This window comes from Filicampus tigris, chromosome 11 (assembly GCF_054856515.1).
Source record: "Filicampus tigris isolate MCC_2025a chromosome 11, RoL_Ftig_1.0, whole genome shotgun sequence".
Classification (NCBI taxonomy): Eukaryota; Metazoa; Chordata; class Actinopteri; order Syngnathiformes; family Syngnathidae; genus Filicampus; species Filicampus tigris.
The window spans coordinates 649932-674787 of record NC_141227.1 but is presented as its reverse complement, the minus strand read 5'-3'; the positions used below and the strand labels follow the sequence as shown (position 1 = coordinate 674787).

The window sequence follows — 24856 nt, the reverse complement described above, 5'->3', positions numbered from 1 at the left end:
ATTAATCAGAATGTCGTGTTCAAACTAGTGGGCCTGCTGGGAACATATTCTTGAAAAAAATATGTTTGGATTGACTTCCGCTTTAAATAGAGTGGGTGCGGCCTATATAAAGGTGCACCTTATAGTCTGGAAAACACGGAAAATATTTAATTACACTCACCACCATGTGTTAATACGTTCTGGAAGAAAAAAATGGATCAATGTTGACTGTTTAATGTTTTGTTGGTGTTTATTTTATTTCATTTTTCTGGGATACATCACAGAGTTTTTGAAGGATGTGGTGAAGCGCATAAAAGAGGAACATATCAGAGAGGAAGCTATCACCACCGCCTCTAACAAGCGGCTTTGACCCCAGTAAGGAAGAACTTGTCGAGCAACACAGAAGCTGCTTCAATCCAATCAAGCAAGTCAAGTCAGAAATCATCTCACTTTCAAATAAAGACTATGCTTTTTTTTTTTTTTTTTTTTTAATATCAGCATTGTTTTTATCTCTGTATTTATTGTGTACATGAAGTGTGACAAGTAAAAAGTGATGTGTTCCTGGATGTTCATGGAAGTGTACAATTAGTTACAAAATAAATTGTCATTACACAAAAACACTAAATGGAAGATTTCATATAGAAGACAAATGAGGAAATTGTTTTCTTTGGTTCCTGAAACCCACAATGGAAAGCCCTCCCTGATCTTGGTCACGGCGCAGGATGGAAGGGGTACCCAAATTTAACACCCCAGGAATCGCCAGCATCATCTCACCAGCCGCCTATAGGCGATGTGCCTATTCCTCCTGAAAGAAGGGAAACATAAAAAAAAAATGTAAGTGGAGGGATAACATTTGATTTTGTAATACAGTATTTACCGTACTTATTACATATTGGGTTAGTAAGTGATAAAAATGACAAAATGAAAACTCCTCCCAATATCATATTGATGTTTCTTTTCTAAGTTAATTTGTGCATCTTGGTGAACTTCAGAAAACTATTTTGGCTGTAGCTATTCCAGACAAATATTAGATCACCTCTCGGCCATACTGTGCATTGTACTGTTAGTACGCTGCTTCCAGTACATATGTGTCTAAGCAGACTGTAGAGAATTATGGGTGTTGAGTGATGCAGTCCAGCTCCTTGGAAAAGCTATCCATCTTCTCCACCACTTGTGGAATTTCCTTGCAACAAATGCACTCCTCCTCTGATGGCATCGGGGAGCATCTTCCACTACACGAACACCTGTAACATACAATTTGTTAAAAAAACAAAACACAACAGTCCCTCTATATTACCCATTTCAATTACTGTACTTTATACATGCATCAAATGCTCTAATTTGTCATGTGAGAGTCCTGGGAATGATCGCTGAAGTAAGCAAGTGATGTGGCTAGTACAGGATAGAGGAATATGTGAGCTGAAAATAATAGTGAAATCACAGTGCATGTACAAATAACAGTAGACGTATATGTGCCTCACATTATTGCATGGGCATGTCATATGTATGACAAAGAGGCACGTCGTCCAGGCAGCTGGTGTGTGATCCTGCAGATGAAAATTGGCAGTATCAAGTTACATAACATGATCGGGGCCGAAAATAAACACACAGTGATTTGTAACATTGGTCTACAGTATATATGACAAAAGAACTGCAATTGCACAGAAGTAGCCCAAAAGCAAACTTTTTTTTTTTTTTTGCATGCTATGTCACTGTACGTTTCAGCAGTTGAAAAACTACATGTATTATATATAAAGCAATATAGCATTGTGCTTATTAACTTAAACATTAATAAATACAATAACAATACCCACCAACAATTGTTGCCAAGCCGTCTCTCAGGCTCGAAGCAGTATGGTTGAATTCCGAGCTGTCTGATGGCTTCACCTTCTACTTCGTCGTCGAGAGAATCGTAATAAAAAAATCTTCGACTCAGAACAACAGTCTGAGCTGCTGTGTTGAGACGTTTTCTACTTGACAGCGTGTACAAGGTATTAACGTCAAATACAGTTGAAAAAACTGGCGCCAATCCTTGTTAAATTAATGTGCACGATTACTTAGTCCCACTTCAGTCTCTGTAAATATCCCAACTGGTGCTTTATGCCCCCATACGCCCTCACTGTGGACTGCAAAGAAGTAGTGTGCGAATCCTCCCAGCCTCTATGCTTCATCTGTGCATCTGCTCACTTCCACATTTCCGGCTGGGCTCAGCCCGAAAAGACAACGTGGGTCCCCCTTCCCATGGGCTCACCCACCTGTGGACACTCAGGTCAGAGGCGCAGAGCAGGTGTGGGCATACTTATTGCTTGGCGCCTGTACATTGCGGCTCAACCCGGTGGCCGAGAGGGTAGCCTCCCTCTGCCTTTGGGTAGGGGGAAGGGGCCCTGACTGTTGTTTGTGCCTATGCACCAAACAGCAGTTCAGGGTACCTACCCTTTTTGGAGTTTGCTAAAATATGACTTCGATAAAAGGCCAAAAATGCCACCCAATTACAAAACAAAATGGCGGACTTCCTGTTAGATTTTGCTGATGGCTCCACAGGACTGTTTTGTGGGTCTGAGGCTGTTACATATGTCTCCCAATTTTCACAGATCTAGGTGAATCGTACAACCAGGAATGCTTTGTGAAAAAATTGTAGGGGGCACTAGAGACATTTTTGGAAAATCACAACAAATCTCTGAAATATTTGCCAGCGTCTAATGTGTGTGCAAAGTTTCATGGGTTTTCGCCCAGGTGTAGACTCTCAAAAACTTCCTTGCAAACAGTACGTCGCTATAGCAACAGCGTGCAACGAAATTTAAAAAAACTTTCAATAACCTTTCATCGTAAACATGTTTACATGAAACACCCAAAGTTTGAAGGATCGGATAATTTCAGTAGAAGTTTGTTAAAATATGACCTCTATGAAAAGGCTTAGAGGTTGAAATTACATGCTTGAAGTCAAAAAGAGTCATTAGAAGTCAGAAATGACTTCTCATTTCTCAGAAAGCCCGGTAACAACTAAAATGTGGGTATAACAAGGTAAATTAGTTTTGAAATTCCTTATTCCTTTAAATAAAAATGCCAAAACATCAACTCAGCTGGATGATGAAATACAATGTTGAAATGCCAATAACGTCATGTATTCGTTGTTACCCTTACCTTTGTTGTTTGAATAGAGTTCTCGTGGATCAGAAGAGTCCTTGCTTGCTCTAGTGTCCCTGTTGCATTTCTTCTTCAGGCATAACTGAATTGTGTCTATTTCCGAAGCTTCATCCTCTGCAGACGCCTTATCTAAAATAAAATCATAACAGCAAATCTTGTACATTTCTCACATAAAAATCCCAAACAAAAAATGCCACTGTGGACAATACATGTCTAAGAAGAGCATAAAATGCTAAATATCGGCTGAGCCAATCCAGCTGATCATATTGGCGTCAAGACTCTGCAAAGCATACAAAAACTGTTAATATGCATATAGAGGTGTAACAATTCATCAATTATAAAATTCATTGATAATTATTTTTGACCATCGATTCATCGTTCAGAGACAAAAGTGTCCAGATCCTAAGAGTTTCAGCCTCTCAAGAGTAATCTTATTCTTGTGGTCCTCCATGAGCCTTATCTTTGTAGGTCTTTTTTCCAAAACATTTGCAACCATTTGCATCTGCTTTTACTTTGGAAAACAATAATCAATATTTTTGCAGATGACCCCCGGAAATGAATCATAACACTGGGCAACAAGACACCTTTTTGAGTGCCAAAGACATTGTAACGGTTTCTGGGTAATTTTGGACTACTGAGTCCAAAAATTAAACACTTTGAACTGGCCCAAGTTTTTGAGATAGATATTTTTTACATTTATTAATAATTCATTTAAGGGTATGGAAAATGCTCATTGTTTATTCTGTAATAAAAGAGAAACAAGTAATATGTAGATCATTAAAATTGGTTTCCTGCAAACCATGGTCATCTAAGGTGAAGAGCACGGAGAGCGGTTAAACCAGTAGTGTTTGTGCTTTGAGGTCAACTGTTTCGGCATTACAAAAATCTGTTACAACCGCTAATGTCAAATATTCATTTTTCATAAACTATAATTTGCACAGACTGTATGATAAGTGCCGTTTTTCATATCGCATTAAAAAGAAAATACTGCGTGGACACTCTTGAAAAGACAGATACAGTATCATCAAAGTTGTCGGATAAAGAGAATTAAAAAAAAAATGCATATTTTTAACACTTTTTTAAAAATAAAATATGAAATATTTAAGATACTACAAGCCAGATCGGAAAATACAATGTCATTTTAGGATTCAACGACATCAAAATACGCTAAAACCACTTTCTTGGCACCAAAGTGTGTTGACCAGTGTAATTAGTTTGTAGATTTTCTGCACTACCAAGTTGAAATAATGTCCTGTTTTTGAATAAAGGGGTGGAAATTAAAACGTTTTTATCAGATTCATTGATTAATCAACATCATAATCGACAGATTAATCGACTATTAAAATCGTTAGATGCAGCCCTATATGCATAGCATGTATGCATAATATTGCACATTGAAGTGAAGAATGAGTGCAAATTAAGAGGCATAATGAAAGTACCTCTCACTGAAGTGGCTCACTGCCATTTTTCGCAGTGTAAAAGCATTTGCGATGAAAATCAGCGCCTCCAAACCTATGACCAAAGAGTCAATCGGAAAACAGTCCCTCTCCAGGTCGGTGAGGAGATCCTGCCATAAGTGGAAGAATCAACTATGTTGGGGTCTTGTTTATGAGTGGGGGTAAGATAGAGCGAGAGATTGACAGGCGGATCGGTACAGGATCTGCAGTGATGCTGACTGCATCGGTCAGTAATGGTGAGGAAGGAGCTCTCGATTTACCGGTCGATATGTTCCTATCCTATCCTGGCCCTTCCATGAGCCTTCGCTTTTCCGTGGTGGAGGGGTTTGCTAGGGGCTTAATTGCCTGGGGCTTTATGCCCCTAGCAGCGCCACCCATGGCAAAAACAGGTGATAGGTGAAAGAACAGACAAAGCATGGCTCAGAGACCCCTGATGACGAGCAAAATAGAGTTGGACGTTTTCCCTTGCCCGGACGCAGCACACCGGGGCCCCCCTCTGGAGCTAGGCCTGGAGGTGGGGCTCATTGGCAAGTGCCTGGTGGCTGGGCCTGCACCCATGGGGGCTGCCAGGCTCAGCCTGAAAAGGTAACATGGGTGCCCCTTCCACAGGTGGTGAGCTCATGGGAAGGGGCACCCATGTTACCTTTTCAAGAAGGGGTTGGGTGCCCTGTGAGCTGGGCGGTGGCAAAAGGCGGTTGATATCGAAGCATATCGGAGTAGCTGCATCGCAGATCCACAATGAACTTCTAGAGAAAGTAATAAAGTGGAGATGTAATCCTCCAGGTGGTTCTCATCATGGAGGAGCCTGTGAGAGATTAATTTGTTTAAACAGGAAAGTCCTCAACTCAACTTTAAGAGTAAAAACTCTGGATAATGATAGTCTCCACATTGTGGGCTGCGAAACTATTATCAACTAGGCTTGCACGATATTGGAAACACATGCGATATGGTTGTTGACTACAGCAATATAGGTATTATTGTGATATTTAACATACAATACAAGACAACTTTATTTATATGGCACATTTCATGTCAGCTACAGCTGTAACAAAGCACTTTACATTAACAAAATAGCAATAATACAACAACAAAGACAGTGAAAGCAATAAATTAAAATACAAATTATCATACAGGGGTGTCCAAACTCGGTACTCAAGGACCGGTGTCCTGCCTGTTTTCCATCTATCCCAGCTGCAACACACCTGTTTCAAGAGATCATGATTGTTGTCAAGCTTCTTCAGAGCTTACTGATAAGCTGATCATTTAAATCAGGTGTGTTGCCGCAAGGAGAATTGGAAAACGGGCATGAAAGCGGCCCTTGAGGACCAGAGCTGGACACCCCTTGTTAGAAAGGTTCTGGAGATTGATGTTTGATATTAATATGTTTTGTATTAATGTTATTAGTAGAGTTGCGTCATTGTGCCTAACTCTCGCGAGAAGTGCAATACGTGCGAAAGGACGCATACTTTCTTGTTGCACACCAGAGATTAGTCTGTATCATCACACTTGCATTTTGAAGAGGTGTTGTTGTTGTCACCGTGTTGCTGTATTTTGCACTGAAAGGTAACAAACTGCCGAAACCATTTCTTCGCTCCTTGTGTTCTGGCCGACACTCGGGGGCGAAAAGAGTACAGTACGTTCGAGCCATGTCGCCTATGCAGTCAATAAGAAGCTATCGAACAGTGTGGTCCTTCGAGTCGGATGCTCTCTTTACCCTTGGACAATATGGAATTTGAAGACTTTGGAGCACGACACGTAAGACACGTCCCCCGACCCGTCTCAACGACTACCGCGTCGAATATATCGAACGCCGGCAGCGAGACATGCGCGGGCGCTAGGCGGAGTGGTCATCTTACGACGAGGGAGTGGCCGAGATGACCCCCTCTCGCTTCACCCTCTCTCTATATCGATCACCACGGGCAGGATGCTGCCCTCCGGGAGGTGGACTTGTCCTACGCGGAGCGCAAGAGGTACAGTCCGAATCACCAGCTAGCCCATCTGCCGTATATAGAGAGAGAGCCCAACACTTCCCGCATCCCGTGCCGCACAAACGCGTATTTAGTGAAATAATAAGGGACATACACCAAGAGAAGGTGGCGTTACAACAATCACAGCTCATTGTTCATGCTGATATAAATGCATTCTGTGAAGTTCAGGCTGACAGAAGGAGGCTAACACAGTAATCGACCTTCAGGGAGCTATGCCACACTCCGTCGGCCATTATGATGCCAAGTCTGTCTGCGTGGTGGATGAGGAGGACTGGCCTGAACCACCGCCATGGCCTGACAGAGCCAAGTGTGACAACCTGCCGGCTCCAACAATGACTGATAAAATAGAAAGGCTGATTTTAGAGTTACATCGAATGAGAAGTCAAGCATCAAGTCACTGTTAAGTGTCGCCAGCGGAGGACAGCAGCCAAACTCTGCACCACCAATCCCAACAGTTAAGCGGTGAGCCCTACGCCCCTCGCATGGCTTCCTCATCTCCTGCGCTACAACACCGTGAATGGAGTCATAGCCTTCCACCTCCACAGCACCTCCAGCCCCACGCACGAACGCTACCTCAGAGGCCGAAGTACCCAGCTGCTATTACAACACTGCCACAATGCCAGTAGCAGTTAACGTTGTCCACGGCGCCAAGAGCCCTGAGAACAACAGTGCACAAGTGAATAGCTAGAGAAGCTAACCAAGAAGAAGAAGGGTAGGAGCAAACCTTACTGCCCTTTCTGGGAAAATGAGGAACACTTCCTCAGTCGGTGTGCCGAAGTAACCAAGCTGAGCAGAGAAGGGCTCACAGACTGGATAAAGACCAACAAGAGGTGCTGGCGCTGTGCAAGTCACCACCAACCAGCTCAGTGTGACCTGAAGAAGCCCTGTAGCCTGTGCCAAGGAAAACATTTACAGGTCCTTCATGAAGTCAACAACAGACAACATAGACATTCGAACAGTGCAACCAGCGAAGACAGTCCCCAAGTGAGCCCCAATACTGAGGCCCTATATGTCAACCGCCCACCAGAGGGCAACAGAGTCTGATTGAAAGTCGTCCAAGTGCTTCTTCATCACGGCAACCGCAGCATAACCACCTATGCCATCTGGACGACGGATCTGAAAGGACAATGCTGCTCTCAGCAGCTGCCCGAGAGCTTGGCATACGAGCCGAAAGGGAGGACATCCCCTTACGAACCATCCGATAGGATGTTCAGTCTCTCCGTGGTTCTACAGTGTCCTTCCACATCTCTACTGCTGCTGACCCAAAGACCACCTTCTAAGTCTCCAAGACCTTCACAGCAGCACGCCTTGGCCTGGCAGACCAGTCCTACCCTGTGGATCGACTCCAGCAGAGGTACCAACATCTGGTTGGGTTACCAATCAAGCCCTTCCACAACGTCAGATCACTGCTGCTTTTTGGGTCCGACCACCCACACCTGATTACTGCAGTCGAGCCAATCAGACTGGGCACTCCAGGTGGACCCGCAGCTCTCTGTACCAGATTAGGTTGGGTCCTCCAGGGTCCGGCAAAGGTCATACAAAACCCCTTACGCCCACAGCAGTGCCTGCTGACATCCGTAACCACAGTCGATTCAGAACTGCTGAGACACGTCGAAATACTTTGTCAACTCGACACCCTTCCCTACAGAAGTGAGAATCTAAGACCGACCGTCCGTCTGCTCGAAGAGAAGACCGTCCGCTTAGATGTAGCCGGTGTCCTCCGCTATGCCACGCCCCTTCTGCGCAAACGAGATATGCCTATCCTCCATGCCCCCAAAGAAGCCGTCATTCCGAGTCTGCAGAGCACAGAACGATGACTAGCTAAAGACCCAGAGCGTGCTAAAGTCTACAGCACCAAGATCCAGAAGCTGGTGGATGCAGGCTCCGCCTCCAAGCTAAGCCAAGAAGAAATTAACCAAGAGGGAGAAGAGTGGTACATCCCTCACCACATGGTGAGCCATAACAGCAAGAACCGAATCATCTTGAATTGCTCATACCGGTACAGAGGCCAGAGCCTGAACGATTCACTGCTACCTGGGCTCACTATCGGAGCATTAGTGATGGGACGAGATAGGCCAGGGCTCCGAAGCTTGTGTCGAGTAATGGGAGGGGCGTTTTCACGAAGCTTGTATGATGACGTGTGAAGCCTCGCCGGCCGACTGAATCGCATGCACGCTTCGGGAGTGGTCCGACGTTTGGCGCGCATTGCAAACACAGTACAGACTACGGTATAAATTGGTTGCAAAACGCAATGGCAATCACCTGTTATCTCACATTTTGTGGATTTCGGGCTCCTGTACTTGTTACACCTGTGTGCAACAGTGCAACTAGTGCAATTTTTTCTCGAGCCTTGTCCATTGCTTGCGATGGAACCTGCGGGAAAAAGGCCCGTATGGGAACATTTTGATTTGATTGCTTCCAATAAGGTAAGGGAGAAAAAAAATCATTATTATAAATGTGACGATGCAGCTTTGCATTTGTTCTTATGTCTAACTTTTGTTATTTCACAGGTGAAGTGTCTGTTGTGTGCAAGGGAACTTGTATACAACAATAACACCTCGTCTATGTTGAGGCATTATAGAGCTTTGCATGAGAGCAAGGAGAGCCATGAAACTGGGCCAAGCTTAGGTAAGCAAAATTACACAGTGTATAGACAATGTTAAGATAAGATAAGATAAGATAAGAATGCCTTATTGATCCCACAGTGGGGAAATTTTCGTTGTTACAGTAGCAAAGATATAGGTCACACAGGAGCGGCGGCATAATGTGGCCATTAATGTATAACATTGACGGCAAACATTTAGGATCAAACCTATGTAGATATACGCAGTAACATGTGTATATACACGTGTATACACACCAAACTACATCTACATAAAAAATATGAGGAACACTCATTTCGGCCTGTACATAGTACAGAGGAAAAAATACTCTAAGTGACAGTGCTGCAGTGCTGTAGTGAAATGTAAGGAACAGCATTGGATAAAAATAAAACTAGACTAACAGTAGTGGGGAATGTTGAGTATTGCACGGTATTACAGTAGTGGGGAATATTGGGTATTGCACGATATGAGCTCAGGTGCAGGACTGCACAATTGCACTAATGTCCGCCAGTTTGTAGAGACTACAAAATGCTCATCAGCATTATTAAAGTAACAATTGATATTTAATTTTTTAAATCATACTTGTTCAAACTTAAATCTACAATAAATGCCAAAGTACAAAATATGCTCGCCGCAAAATTGTTTGCTTTCTTCTCATCAGTAACACCTGTCATCTCCCCACATTTAACGTGTCAGGCCATCACCCCCAATTCGGCTTAGGTCAAGCAATCAAACACCGCCCCTTAGTGGTTGGAGGAATAAAAATTTACAAAGCAAAACATGGGGCTCCTACACCTATGTTCTACTGCAAATTACTCAAGAATGACAAATGCTAGAAATGAAATGAAAGAAAATAGTCTAATATTTCTTTTGGTAGGTCCCATGTCTATATAGTCATAACACACAATATTCGTGGACCTTCAAAGATGGATCAAAATCCTCGAAAATGGCTTGCACTCGGGCTTAGCTGCACTGTGAATGGCTGGCATTTAAGTTGATTTATAATTTGTTAAAATTTATTAAGTCACTTTATTATCATTTTATTTACACATGAACCATTCTACCTCTAATGTGAAAGCATCACAGTAACCATTAACATCGTATACTGCCACAATTGAATTCAGTTAGTTACTACGGTACATTAAATGCAATGAACAAATCCTACTGATCCTAAAAAGGATTGTTAATACCCTTAGGTCGTACCAAGTAAAAAAGGAGTGATTGAATTATTCACATTAATTCTGAACAGAGGTTATCCATTAATGTAGAAGAATCGAAGTTAGCCGGATTGGCTCTTCAAATTTAAAGACTGTTAGAAACGTAAGCAAATCTATTTTGAAGGCCACTTGAACAGCTCCCAATCCCTCGTGAGAGGGACAAAGGGGGGTATCTACCCTTTAAACGGAGAGTTGGCTGGGCTCTTCCCGATTTGGCCCTCGGATAAGCGGAATCTGATAATTATTGAATCTAAATTCAAGAGCAAATGTGATAAAACCAATATTTGGAGCCAATAATCATTTTCATCCTTTCATTCATCCATGCATCCATTAATTATCCTAACCGCTTATCCTCACAAGGGTCGCGGGTGTGCTGGAGCCTATCCCCGCTGTCATCGGGCAGTAGGCAGGGTACACCCTGAACTGGTTGTCAGTCAATCGCAGGGCACACAGAGACAAACAAACACACACACTCACAATCACACCTAGGGGCAATTTAGAGTGATCAATTAACCTACCATACATGTTTTTGGAATGTGTGAGGAAACTGGTGTGCCCGGAGAAAACCCACGCAGGCACTTGGAGAACATGCAAACTCCACACAGGAAGGCCAGGGCAGGAATAGAACCCACGACCTCCGAACTGTGAGGCGGACATGCCAACCAGTCGCCCATTCCCTATCCATTTTCATTAAAAAGGAAAACATTGGCATCAAAATCCAAGAGAAAATAAAAATTCTTAACTTTGTTGATACGTCTTTTTTAGGATGTTTAGATAAGATAAAATAAGATAAGAATGCCTTTATTGATCCCACAGTGGGGAAATTTTCATTGTTACAGTAGCAAAGATATAGGTCACACAGGGGCGGCGGCATAATGTGGCCATTAATGTATAACATTGACGGCAAACATTTAGGATCAAACCTATGTAGATATACTCAGTAACATGTGTATATACACATGTATATACACACCAACCTACATCTACATAAAAAATATGAGGAACACTCATTTCGGCCTGTACAAGTAAGTGACAGTGCTGCGGTGCTGTAGTGAAATGTAAGGAACAGCATTGGATAAAAATTAAACTAGACTAACAGTAGTGGGGAATGTTGAGTATTGCACGGTATTACAGTAGTGGGGAATATTGGGTATTGCACGATATGAGCTCAGGTGCAGGACTGCACAATTGCACTAATGTCCGCCAGTTTGTAGAGACTACACAATGTTCTTGTTAAAGAGTCTGACAGCAGCAGGCAAGAAGGAACGGCGGAATCTCTCCTTTGCACAGCGAGGGTGTAACAGTCTGTCACTGAAGGTGCTGTGGAGTGCTGTTAGGGTGCCCTGGAGGGGGTGGTCCGGGTTGCCCAGCATTGATGACAGCTTGGCCAACATCCTCCTGTCCCCCACCGAGTCCACAGAGTCCAGGGAGCAGCCCAGGACAGAGCCGGCCCTCCTGACCAGTTTGTCCAGCCGCTTCTCGTCCCGGGCCGAGACGCCGCCTGCCCAGGTGACCACTCCCTGGAAGATGACCGATGCAACCACCGAGTCATAAAAGTTCCTGAGGAGTGTCCCCTGAACCCCAAAAGACCTCAGTCTCCTGAGTAGGAAGAGTCTGCTCTGACTCTTCCTATAGAGGGCGTCTGTGTTGTCGCACCAGTCCAGTTTATTGTTCAGATGAACACCCAGGTACTTGTAAGTTGAGACTCTCTCAACATCTCTCAACAACATATTCTCTGGTGCAGGTGAAGAGTGATGGCGCCTACCGAAATCCACCACCATTTCTTTGGATTTCCCCGCATTGATCAGGAGGCGGTTCTGCTGGCACCAGTCCACAAAACCCTGAGTAAGTTCTCTGTACTCCCGATCATCTCCGCCTGTGATGAGGCCGACAATCGCAGAGTCGTCAGAGAACTTCTGCAGGTGAAAGGTAGGGGTGTTGTAGTTGAAGTCCGAGGTGTAGAGGGTGAACAGGAAGGGAGCCAAGACAGTTCCCTGTGGGGCCCCCGTGCTGCAGAGGAGCACGTCAGACACACAGTCCTGATACACTTTAAATACTGCATTAGTAACATAAACTATAATTGATTTCTGATTGCAAGAGAGCAAAGATGTAGATAGCCTTGGTCAACATGGTCATTGAGGACTGTAAGCCCTTCACTATTGTGGAGGACGAAGGGTTCAGAAAGTTTGTTACAGCTTTGAACCCTACCCTTGTTCTTCAAACAAGGAAGGTATGTATGTGAACACATTAAGTATTTCCCCATAGTGGCAATTCAAGTAGTTTTATATTGTTCCTCTTTAGGATTTGAAAGCTATGGTGGACGACAAGTTGGCCAAAGAAAAAGCCAAAGAAATGGTGTCAAAGGCTTCTGCAGTTAGCCTTACAGCAGATATGTGGAGATCCATTAACACTCATATCTAGCTGCGACCTGCCATTTTATTGATGAACAAACATCATTGCACAGTATTGTTTTGGGGGTAGAACATTTCCCCAAGACTGAAAATCTTGCTCGAGCAAAAACTGCACTCATATCTGACTGGAGCATCACTGACAAAAGTTACCTGCCTTATAACTGATGGTGCAGCAAATATGGGTGCCTGTGTGAGGGAGCTTCATATGCGACACACAGTTTGTGTGGCACGCACTTTGAATCATCTGTGTCTTGTGAAAAAATATTTTCTAAAGCTCGTGAAATATTGTCCAAAAAAAGAAACCGTTTAAAGCCAGCCACTGTGGGAAAGCTATTATTTCTAAATAAAAATGAACAAATTATCCTTAGAACTTGTTGTATTTTGTTCACATACTAAAAAATTAATAAGACAAGCACATTCATATCTTTGTTTTAAGCAAATAGCCATTGGATTCTTACCACTGTTGACCTTCCCTGTTGTACCATCCCTACGGAGCATCGCTTTTGGGAGTGCTGCTGCGCTTTAGAGTACACGCCGTCGCCCTTATTGCAGACATCAAGGGAATGTTCCACCAAGTCCGCCTACTCCCTACAGAGTCCCCTCCTGCGGTTTGTCTGGCGTGACTTGGCCAGAGATGACTCTCCAGAAGTCTACGAGTGGCAGGTCCTTCCGTTCGGCACCACTTGTAGCCCCTGCTGCGCCACGTTCGCCCTGCAACGCCATGTAGCCGAACATAGCCAGCCAGGGGACGTCGTGAGGTTCTCCGTTGAGAGATGTTTTTATGTGTATAACCTCCTGCAGAGTGTTCCTACTCCTCAAGAAGCCAACCATCTAGTGGACAGACTACGACAGCTTCTAGCTGCTGGTGGATTCGACCTGCACCAGTGGGCAAGTAATGTGCCGAGCGTGGTCGAACACCTACCCAAGCAAGCCAGATCCGACAGCTTTGAGCTCTGTCTCCCCAATGATGGAGCAGAATCCCCTGAATCCACGCTAGGACTCAGTTGGCACTGTCATAGTGATACTATGAGCTACAGACATCATCCCACACAGTATGGTGCTCCAACGATGCGGAACATCTACCGTGTCTTAGCCAGTCAATATGACCCCTTAGGCTTCCTTATCCCGTACAGCACCCGAGCCAAGATGCTGGTCCGACACCTCTGGGAGAAACACAGAGACTGGGATGATCCTCTCCTTCCCCAAGACCTCCTTCAGGCGTGGAACAGCTTGGAGGAAGAACTATGGTTCTTGCCTCAAGTCACCCTACCAAGAGCCTTTCTACCTGCTGAAGTAGACATGTCAAGTGTCACCCATGAAGTCCATGTGTTCTCGGATGCTTCGGAGCAAGCATACAGGTCAGTGGCGTACCTGAGAACCAGTGACAAGCAAGGTCAAGTCAACCTGTCTTTCCTCCTTGCTCGCTTTAGTGTTGCACCCAAGCGTCTTCTCCACATGCCTTGATTGGAGCTGTGCGGAGCTGTCACAGAGCCCAACTGGCTAAGCTTATCGAGAAGACGCTCACACTGAAGATTACACAGCCTCCACAACGGTTCTGACGTGACTGCAGTCAGAGTCAGAGTTTTAAAGGGACGGTGGGGACCGGATGGCCATGTTTTCACGAACAAGTTCATTTTATATATTTTTTGATCATGAAAATTAAGAGTCGCAATTTTCTATTTTATCCATTCATTTTGGAGAAATTAGGAAATAAGTAACTCCATGAATAACGCCCCTTGATAATGAGCACAATGGCTGCACCCCCTACCGTTCTATCCTTGTTCGGCAGGAGTCACGCAAGGAACCGATTCCAAACTCTCCATTGTAAATCATTGTACTTTTATTACTTATAACGTCCAAAAACGGCGACCAAAATTTATGTGGACATCTCGACTAATTCCCACTTCAACATATCAAAAGGATTAACCTCTCCGTGGCTGATTTATATGAGAATGAGTACATGAGGAACTCAGCAGAGCTACATAGATTTAGGCTGGGACGAGCGCACACTGCTTCTTTGCTTTAAAAAAAAAAAAAAACGGGCGAGGCATTAAACACCAGTCAGGATATTTACAGGATATTTACAGAGACTGAAGTGGGTGAGTGTGTAGACGTTCACATTTATCTGGATGGGGAATGGACCCAGTTTTTCAACTTACAACGCGCCGTCCAATTTGGAAGGTAACAGCCGAAATGGCACGTTCCAATGCGGCCACACTCGGCTGTGCAGTCAGCCGCTTCACTCAGGCAGAAGGTGGCAGCTGCAAGCAAGCAAGCAGGGACACCGCACGCGACTGCCTGCGTGGCGACATGAAGACACAGGCTCATCTTCACCTCCACACGCTGGGTGGACAGTAAGGAGCTAATGTTGTTGTGCTAACGCCTTTTGTTTTAACGGCCTGAAGCTAGTTGTTGCTATTAGCCGTCCCAATTCTACCTTTAGCCGGGGAGGGAAGAGGAGGGCTCCAATCTGCCTGTTACTGCTGCAAGCCGCGGTCTCCCTCCTGAGAGCTGACACTAGTTTAGCGTAGCTAAATGTCCGCAATATAACCTGTCGGGGTTTGTGTGTGCAATCATGCTCTTGTCCGCTTCAGCTTGTGAAAGTGGAGGAGCAATCGCCAACTATTCACCATTCATTTCCATTGGAACGTTCAACTTTTCACATTTACACCTTCCCAATTTCCACAAATTCAAGTCATTCAACTCACATTCAGCTTTTCAACACCCCCCAAATTCCTATTTTCCAAACAGTCAACTCATTCACAATTAAAGAACCCACAAAAATTCAAGTACTCATCATTCATTTCCAGTGGACCAGTGTTATTGCCCCTTGGCCTCCCCAGTGCGGCGACCATCTTGGACAGGGACATTAGCTAGACTGGGGATACTCACCCCAAGGTCTCCCCAGTGCGGCGGCCATCTTGGACAGGGACATTAGCTAGACTGGGGATAGTCACCCCGAGGTCTCCCCAGTGTGGCAGCCATCTTGGACAGGGACATTAGCTAGACTGGGGATACTCACCCCGTGGTCTCCCCAGTGCGGCGGCCATCTTGGGCAGGGACATTAGCTAGACTGGGGATACGCACCACGAGGTCTCCCCAGTGCAGCGGCCATCTTGGGCAGGGATATTAGCTAGACTGGGGATACTCTCCCCGAGGTCTCCCCAGAATTCTCATCCCCAGGTGTCCCTAATGAAGCGGCCATGTTGTTCAAAAGTATTGGGACACCCAGAATTCTCATCCCCAGGTGTCCCTAATGAAGCGGCCATGTTGTTCAAAAGTATTGGGACACCCAGAATTCTCATCCCCAGGTGTCCCTAATGAAGCGGCCATGTTGTTTAAAAGTATTGGGACATCCAGTTTTTTCATCCCCCGGTGTCCCAAATGAAGCGGCCATTTTGTTCAAAAATATTGGGACAGCCCTATTTCTCATCCCCAGGTTCCTTCCTTCCCAAGATTCCTTGTTTCCTTCCTTCCTTGCTTCCTAGTGTCCTTTCTTCAGATTCCTTGTGTCCTTCCTTCCTTGCGTCCTTTCTTCCATATTTCTTCGCCTCATCCTTTCCTTCCTACTTTTTTGTATTCTTTGTTTTCTTTTTTGCTTGTTTCCCTTGCTAACTTGGTTCCTTGCTTCCTCCCTTCCTTTGATTCCATCAATCCTTGTTTTCCTTCTTTTTTCCCTGACTTCCTTCTTTGATTGTTTCCTTACTTCCTATTTTCTTGTTTTCCTTCTGATTTTTTTCAAGGTCATTCAACTTCATTCCAACACATTCCATGGTCACCATTCAGCTTTCTTCACCTTCAGACATAATTTATCCAGAAATTGCATTCTCTAGTTTTACAAAGAAATCATAATCGTAAAATCTGGTTTGAGAGAAAATAATCGGGATTTTATTAGGCAAAATGGAACAGCCCTACAGAGAAGCATGGATTTTTATTCCGAATACTGGGGTTGCCTTGAAAGTGCGCATCCGACTCCACAGCCGAGTGTGGCCGCATTAGAACACACCATTACCGCTGTTACGTTCCAAATTGGACGGCGTGTTGTAGGTCATAAAACTGGGGCCATTCCACATCCAAATAAATGTGTATGTCTCCTGATTCCCACTTCAGTCTCTAAATATCCTGACTGGTGTTAAATGCCTCGTTCTAACAGTGATCAGCAAAGAAGCAGTGTTTTTTTTGTTTTCTTTTGTTTTTGTTAACCAAAGAAGCAGTGTGCGCTCGTCCCAGCATAAATCTATGTAGCTCTGCTCACTTCCACATTTCCTCATTCTCATAAATCAGCCACGGAGAGGTTAATCCTTTTGATGTGTTGATCATTAGTAGGGATGTTCACATACATTTTGGTGCCAATTGATAACACGCAATGAAAGTACAATGATTTCCAATGGAACCTTTTTAAGCAGTTCCTCCAGTGACTCCGACTGAACAAGGATAGAACGGCAGCGGCCATTCTCCTCATTAACATGAGGCGTTATTCATGGAGTCACTTATTTCCTTATTTCTCCCAAATTTATTCATAAAATAGAAAATGACAACTCTTTTCATTTTCCTGATCAAAAAATAAATAAAATGAACTTGTTTGTGAAAACATGGCCAACCATGCCATTAAAGCCGTTGCGTCCTTACGTTTACACCCTTTTATTCTGTGATGGAGCAAGAGAAAGCATGTCACATTCAGACAGGTAACGGAGCAACCTATCACAGCTGTTTCTTTTTTTAATCCAATTCTCTGTCTCTTAGCCAATTTAATACAGTAAGTATTCCCACCTACGGACCTCTGTCAAACGGAAATTCCCTCACCCGGAAAAAAACGTATGCAATATATTTTATACTACATTAACGATCGATTCCTTACAACGAAAGTTCCGGTCTCCAGAACACGGAACCAATAGCGAAGCCCGCAGTAGCGCAAACTCAAGCAGTTCCCGCTCGATACTAAGGAAAAACTCTGACCGCTCCGCGATCATTGGATCAAACGGAAATTCCCTCACTCGGAAAAAAAACATATGCATTAAAGGGACAGTGGGGCCGGCCGGGATGGCCATGTTTTCACTAACAACTTCATTTTATAATGTTTTTTGATCAGGAAAATTAAAATAGTTGCCATTTTCTATTCTATCTATTCATTTTGGAGAAATTAGGAAATAAGTAACTCCATGAATAACTCCCCTCGTTAATTAGGCCCCCTACCGTTCTATCCTTGTTCGGCCGGAGTCACGGGAGGAACCGATTCCACTCTCCATTGGAAATCATTGTACTTTCATTGCTTAAAACTATTGCTGTCAAGCGATTAAAATATTTAATCGTAGTTAATCACATTTTTTCATTGTTAACTTCTAGTTAATCGCATATTTTATTTATTGTAAAAAAATTCACTTGATTTTTCTGTCCCATTATTTTCTTGAATTGTAATACCCTTAACATGAATAAGAGGACTGATTTTCTCATGCAAATACTTTATTCAAGTGAAGTCAACCCAAACATATTTTTTAAGAATATGCTCCATGCAAGCCCACTAGTTGAAACAAGGCACTCTGATAAATATTGCGTTTGTGGAATAAGAGTTGATACACCTGTTTTTAGTCATCACTGGGGGCGGCCATTTTGTCACGTCTTTCGACTGAAAATTATATCACAGTTGCTCAGGGCTCAGGTAACGATCACAGCTCACCTGTTTTCTGAAAGTGAGCCATGATTGGTTGTTATTTGAGCCCTCAGGGCATCTGTGATGTCATTTTCAGTCAACAGTGATAAGTAATTAAATGGGCAACCCCTGAGATGGTCAAAAATGGATGGATTTTACAACTTAACTAATATTCCACAAACAAAATATTAATCAGAATGCCTTGTTTTAACTAGAGGGCCTGCATAGAACATATTCTGGAAAAAAAACATGTTTGGGTTCTCCTTTAATTGGAAAAAAAAACAAGCATTGGACTCAACTCTTGCAAACAGCCCCCCAGCCCTTTCAAACACACACACATTCACTCACGCACGCGCACACACACAATCAGGCGACTTGCTGCTCAAGCTCCGCTTGGATTTTGTTGGTAGAGAGGGAGAGAGAGGTAGAGAGAGAGAGGCAGAGAGAGGTAGAGAGAGAGAGAGAGAGAGAGTGAGGGGGGGGGATCAAGAGTAAAGAAAAAGAATAAAGATCCATGCTTGCCTGATTGCTTGCCCACTGCCAGTCGCTGTCTGCCTCCGAAGAGTTGACACAAATTTAGCGTCGCTAAATGTCTGAAGTATAATCAGTTGGGGTTCGTGTGCGTATTCATGCTCTTGTCAGCTTCAGCCTGTGTAAGTGGAGAAGCGATCGCCACGGTATTTTTGATTTTTTGAAGGTGATTATAATGAGGTCACGTTTTATGTCAATAAATCCAAACTATTCTGCAGAACACTTTTATACTTTCACAGGTTGAAGAGGACAAGAGTAGTAATGTGCTTTTGCATTTTGGTGGCGATCGGTCGCTGTTTTAGACAACAGAACAGACAAAGCGAGCAATATTACCACTCTTGCCTCCCTCCCGTGACGTAGACCGCTGAGACCGAAAACATAACATAAGCCACGCCCCAAAAGGGGGCGGGGCAATTAGTCGTAAATCTAATCACCAAAAAAGACCTTAAATCACGACAGTCTTTTGGGGGGGGCACTTTAGTACCGATGTCATTTTTACATGCAAACCTATGATATAAGTTCCAATGTTAAGCTCACCCAAGTGTCCCTTTAAATTTTCTACTACTATATTACATTAACGATCGATTCCTTACCACGGAAGCGGCGGTATTGTATCAGGAACCCGGAATTCATAGCGAAGCCCGCAGTGGCGCAAACTCAAGCAGTTCCTGCTCGATACTACAGAAAAACTTTGCCCGCTTCGCCGTCATCGTAACCAAAACGGCGAAATGGAAGTTACTTCTTTGGCATTTGGAATTGCATAAGATTTAAAATGTATTCATTTACAATTTCGTCTGTAGTTCATGGCATCCAAACGAAGAAGAACGGTAATGACCGTGGAAGAGAGTGAAATGTATCCGATTAAGCGAAGCTGGACAAAGTAAAAAACACCCAGGAGACACTTCGGAGTCGGAAAAACTAAAATCTACGAGACTTTGAAGAACAAGGAATCGATTTTGGCTCAGTACGATTCCAGCAGTTTGCCTCCTCAGAGGAAATTGCTTGCGGCTCGACGGACGAAGTACAGTGGCGTAATTGAGCGTGTCCTTGTGTATGCACAAGAATCACCAGACATCAGTGATGATCAACGGTACAGAAACATCAATACAGTATTCAAATACAGTACAGTTTACTGTAGTTAAGTACAGTACTATACAGCATTGGTGTTACAGTATTTTTTCAACAGTATTTGGACCATGTTTGTTATACTGTACTGTATTTTGTTCATAGAACTGTACTTTATAGAGTAGTTTTTGTTTAATAATTTTTTGTGGAAAATATTTTTTGTTTGCATTATATTGCTTGTGTTGTTACACATGTATGTTGTAGGGCTGCCACAAACGATATCTTTGCTAGTCGACTAATCACTAACAGTAGTCGCGATTAGTCGGCTAATCAGATAATATATAAATGGCAGCAAATCGCAGCAGCAAGCTGCTGCTCTTATAATAAGCATGATTCGCTTACAGCTTAAATTCTTTATGTACAAACTAATCATGAAGACAAGACAATAGAACATTTAACTTGTATTAAACTTTGCAACTTAAGCCATCATTCCTGACATGTTTAAAAATAAGAGAGCGATTTAAATTGATGGCGATATTCTGGCCTTAACATTTTTTGCTGTAATTTAGTGCATTTTAAAACTGAACCAAAACTATACACTATGCAGAGTTGCACTACTACAGTGAAATTATCTATGAATACAAAAAGAAGTACTTATACATATTTCACTCTTTTAGGGCACCAAGACTTTTTTTAACAGAAGGTAGTGAAATCAGAGGAGTAAATTGGGAAAATGCTCAGTGCTAAAGAAAACTAAAATAAACACTTGTATTGGTTTTTAATTTTGTGTTAACTTAAAATTTATCAAAAAGCTTTAGTTTTTCCTCACTTGTATGCATAATTTAAAAGTAGTCAATAGATCTACACAATCAAAATGTGGTATACACCCGGAACAAGAAAAAGGAAGGCCTTTTTTTTTTTTGCACTATAATGTAGTATATAACAACAAACTTAATAATGGGTTTTATTGTTATGTGATGCCGATGAGTGGCTCATATGTAGTTTTTGTGTTGAGTGCTGATATTTCCCAGTTCACGAACGCATCACTCCGTTCGCGAGTCAAAGAAAGAGAGAAAGCCAGCGTGCGCTTCCTGCTTCGATGTCCAGCACAGGCATAAACAGAGTTTTGATTGATGATTGTTAATCAAGGCGAGTTTACTGAATAATGGCTGCTTAATCCATACAAGATTCTACGACGTGTTAGCATACCAAATAGGAGCATTACATCAAACACACACCGTAACGTGTCTATGCTAACTGCAGCTAGCGTCCAGACACAACTGTGCCTATTGTCAGATATGAAATCAGGCAGAAGACATAACTTGCTTCCTTTTTTTAAATGATTGGTCATCCCCATTGTGCTGCCATGATTGTTTGCATTGTATTCAGTAAATTTGGTGAAATGCGCCATAACTTTTGGACTCTGTTGCCAACATGAATTAGCCCTTAGTGTGGCTTACACTACTTTACCCACAATGCTTCTGTTTACATCACCCGGACTACCGCATGTGCGTTGCAGATAGGAAAACAGCAAGCGGGAGAAGCGCGAGACGCGGTAGTCTCGAGAAAAATAATGTGCCAAATAGATGAATATATAAATGAACGACGCGTCGATGATTAAAAGTAATTGTCGACGATTTTGATCGTCGACGTCATCGTGATTAGTCGACTAATCATGGCAGCCCTAGTATGTTACATACAGGACATGTACCGTAGTCGTTTCCCACATAAGGAAATTATGTTATAAGGAAAGATTGGACGATGCAAATATGATTCCTTACAAGAGAATACTTACTGTATATCAGAATATACGGTGTTGCGATACCACAGAGGATGCCCCGGAATTTTTTCGAGCTGTAGGCTTATAGCGGACGTCGTTGATCCCAGGAGGTCTGAAATAACGGCAGTGATATAGACTACGCACTTGTGGACTTTGAACCAGTAGAACTAGTTGAACGTGATATATGGTTAAGATATATATTTGTAGACAATGATGATGCTGACGTCTTTGTAATAGAATAGAGTATGGTGATTACCATTCGATTTTTTTAGATTAAAAATAGTGCTTCTCTTGCACTGACATGTTATTAATACATCTTTGATTGAAACAGTAAATAATAGGAAACTCTGGCCTATAAGAAAGCAACATAAGCTCTCAAATTCTTTTGGAATTATGTTTCTATCTGCTACAGGGGCTGAGATATCAATTGTAGGTGTAGGTGTTGTAGGTGTTTGTAGGTGAATTTTTGGGAGAACCTCAGGGTTAAGAGGGTGATTCTATAATCGGTTTTGGGGAGCTGTTGAGCCAGGCGCTTTAGGTCTTAATGGGTTAATAGTGGTATAGCACTATACCAAGCGGGGAGTGTACTGCCGTCTTGCAGCCAAGTAGTGTTTTCGAGTTTTGTATGTTTTGACCATCGAGTGCTATCGTAGTGCATCGTACTCCTCCTACAATACACATACATGGCTAATCCAAAATGCTTAAACCTGTGGAGTGTGATTTTTGGCTCGAGAAATCTGTCTGTAAGTATACTATTGTGAGGATTGTTTGCTTACACTTGGTTACAGAATTGATGCGTCAATTGTGTTTTAAATCTGAAGTTGATATAAGATACTAGGCACTAGTTAGGAGCTAGCATCCCTTTGGCAACGCCCATTTAAATTAGCATCGTGCTAACCGGTAGAAACGAGCCTGTTTGTCGGTTTGCAGCTCATGTCAGTGGATGATTCAAGTCGATATTATTTCAAACTATAAATAACATGAATGTAATGTACTGCTATGTTTTGTATGTTACAGTTTTAGTTACATCCAGTAAAGTGCCAAAACAGCAAGAGGCTTCTTGGTGTTAATTGGAAAAGCTGTCAGCTATCTGTAGAGCTACTGTAGTTCCTAGACATGAGTGAAGACATAATTGAGGGCTTACCAATACTTCTGTACTCAAACAGAAAGGGGTCAGCTTTGATGGGGATGAGACCTAATCTCTGTGCCAGCACTTCATCTTGGACGATAGATGTGTTGTTATAAATAAAAACCTTTTCAATAGCCATGGTGGGGACCTAGAAGCAAAATCAAATATCCTCATGAAAAGCAATACATGTCAATGTACACCTCTTTTCCTTTTCAGCTTGTCTCATTAGAGCAGTGATTCTAAAAGAATGTGCCATGGCACATCAGTGTGCCGTGAGAGATCATCAGGTGTGCCGCAGGAAATTATCCGATGTCAACTATTTCAATAAAAAGAAAACAGAAGTTATGGTGTTCGCTCCCAGTGAATCGTCCACATCCCACCTTGTTGACCTGGGCCCCCTGGCTTCATATCTAAAGCCAACAGTCTCAAACTTGGGTTTTCAAATGGACAGTGGTCTTAAATTGGACCAGCAAATCGGCGCTGTTGTAAAGTCGAGATTCTTTCACCTTAGACAGCTGGCTAAGGTAAAGCCCCTCCTTTCCCATCGGCACCTAGAAACAGTCATCCATGCCTTTGTTACGTCTCGGCTAGATTACTGTAATGCACTTTATTTTGGAGTCAGCCAGTCCTCCCTCAAACGTCTCCAGTTGGTCCAAAATGCTGCTGCCCGCCTACTAACTGGAGCTCGGAAGATGGAGCATATAACACCAATTCTGGCCTCCCTTCACTTGCTCCCAGTACAATTCAAGGTGTGATTTAAGATTCTATTTGTCTATAAATCATTAAATGCGGGCGGCACGCTGGTCGACTGGTTAGCACGTCCGCCTCACAGTTCAGAGGTCGTGGGTTCGATCCCGGCCCCGGCCTCCCTGTGTGGACTTTGCATGTTCTCCCCGTGCTTGCGTGGGTTTTCTCCGGGTACTCCGGTTTCCTCCCACATTCCAAAAACATGCATGGTAAGTTGATTCGACACCCTAAAGTGTCCCTAGGTGTGATTGTGAGTGTGGATGTTTGTTTGTCTCTGTGTGCCCTGTGATTGGCTGGCAACCAATTCAGGGTGTCCCCCACCTACAGCCCAAAGACAGCTGGGATAGGCTCCAGTACGCCCGCGACCCTTGAGAGGATAAGCGGTATAGATAATGGATGGATGGAAATAAATGCAAATTCCCTTCTTGCTATCTCTAAACAATGTGACACTTTCGAATTGCAAAGAGAACTTGATCCCTTGCCAGATCAAGTTGGAGGATATAATTAAGGCAGGCAGGGAGAGATCGAAAACAGGCTGGATTGCGGCTTTGAGGACTGCACTTGCGCAGCTCTGTTTTAGAGGGATATTTCACCAGGCGCTTTAGGCCTTAATAGGTTACATGAGAGTAAGGTTTTGGTATTGCTTCTGCAATGTTCTAATCTAAATGGAATACTGCACATGCATCTGTACTTTTTTCGTTGGAATATAATGTTAAAAAAATTTGTGGCAATAATAAACTCGTCATTTTGGTCATTAAACAAAATGTAAATAAAATGAAGCTCTTTCTTTCTTAATTAACTGCACACTCACAGCAATAAAGATTTCATATGGCATCATGTTATTTCATATGGATAGAAAACAAACCTCTGCTAGTAAAATCCTCCGCAAGGCATTGGCAATAGCTGCATCAATTCCAACCATGTCAAACTCCATCAAGTTTTCTGTGAGCTCTGCAACATCAATTCTGAAGCTCTGCAAAACATGTATGTAATTACTGTAATACAGTACACTCCTGAGTTGTGACTAAATATCAGTCAAAATAGTGAATTGGCTTTAACTTGGAGAGCGCGTTTCTGTATATCTTCATGTTACTCAAAGCGGTTTAACATTGTATCCATTGCACAACAAAAGCAACCTGAGCATGCAGATCCTCTCAC

The 24856-nt window shown here is 43.1% G+C and overlaps 1 protein-coding gene across 2 annotated transcripts in view; it reads right to left on the bottom strand.

The window, feature by feature from the left end:
* polr1c (RNA polymerase I and III subunit C) overlaps positions 1 to 24856 on the bottom strand; it is a 102080-nt gene that overhangs the window by 73077 nt on the left and 4147 nt on the right. Inside the window, exons 3-8 of one of the 2 annotated variants that reach the window (XR_015088774.1) lie at positions 24564 to 24671; positions 22967 to 23099; positions 3121 to 3252; positions 1461 to 1869; positions 1016 to 1223; positions 138 to 784 (exon numbers count right to left, since the gene is read on the bottom strand). Coding sequence is in view for 1 of the 2 variants with exons in the window: in XM_086045959.1 (XP_085902085.1) it covers positions 3121 to 3252; positions 22967 to 23099; positions 24564 to 24671 (373 nt within the window). In the remaining variant the exon portion in view is untranslated. Of the gene's footprint in view, positions 1 to 137; positions 785 to 1015; positions 1224 to 1460; positions 1870 to 3120; positions 3253 to 22966; positions 23100 to 24563; positions 24672 to 24856 lie in introns of those variants that run through there. The other variant, XM_086045959.1, reaches the window with a different exon arrangement.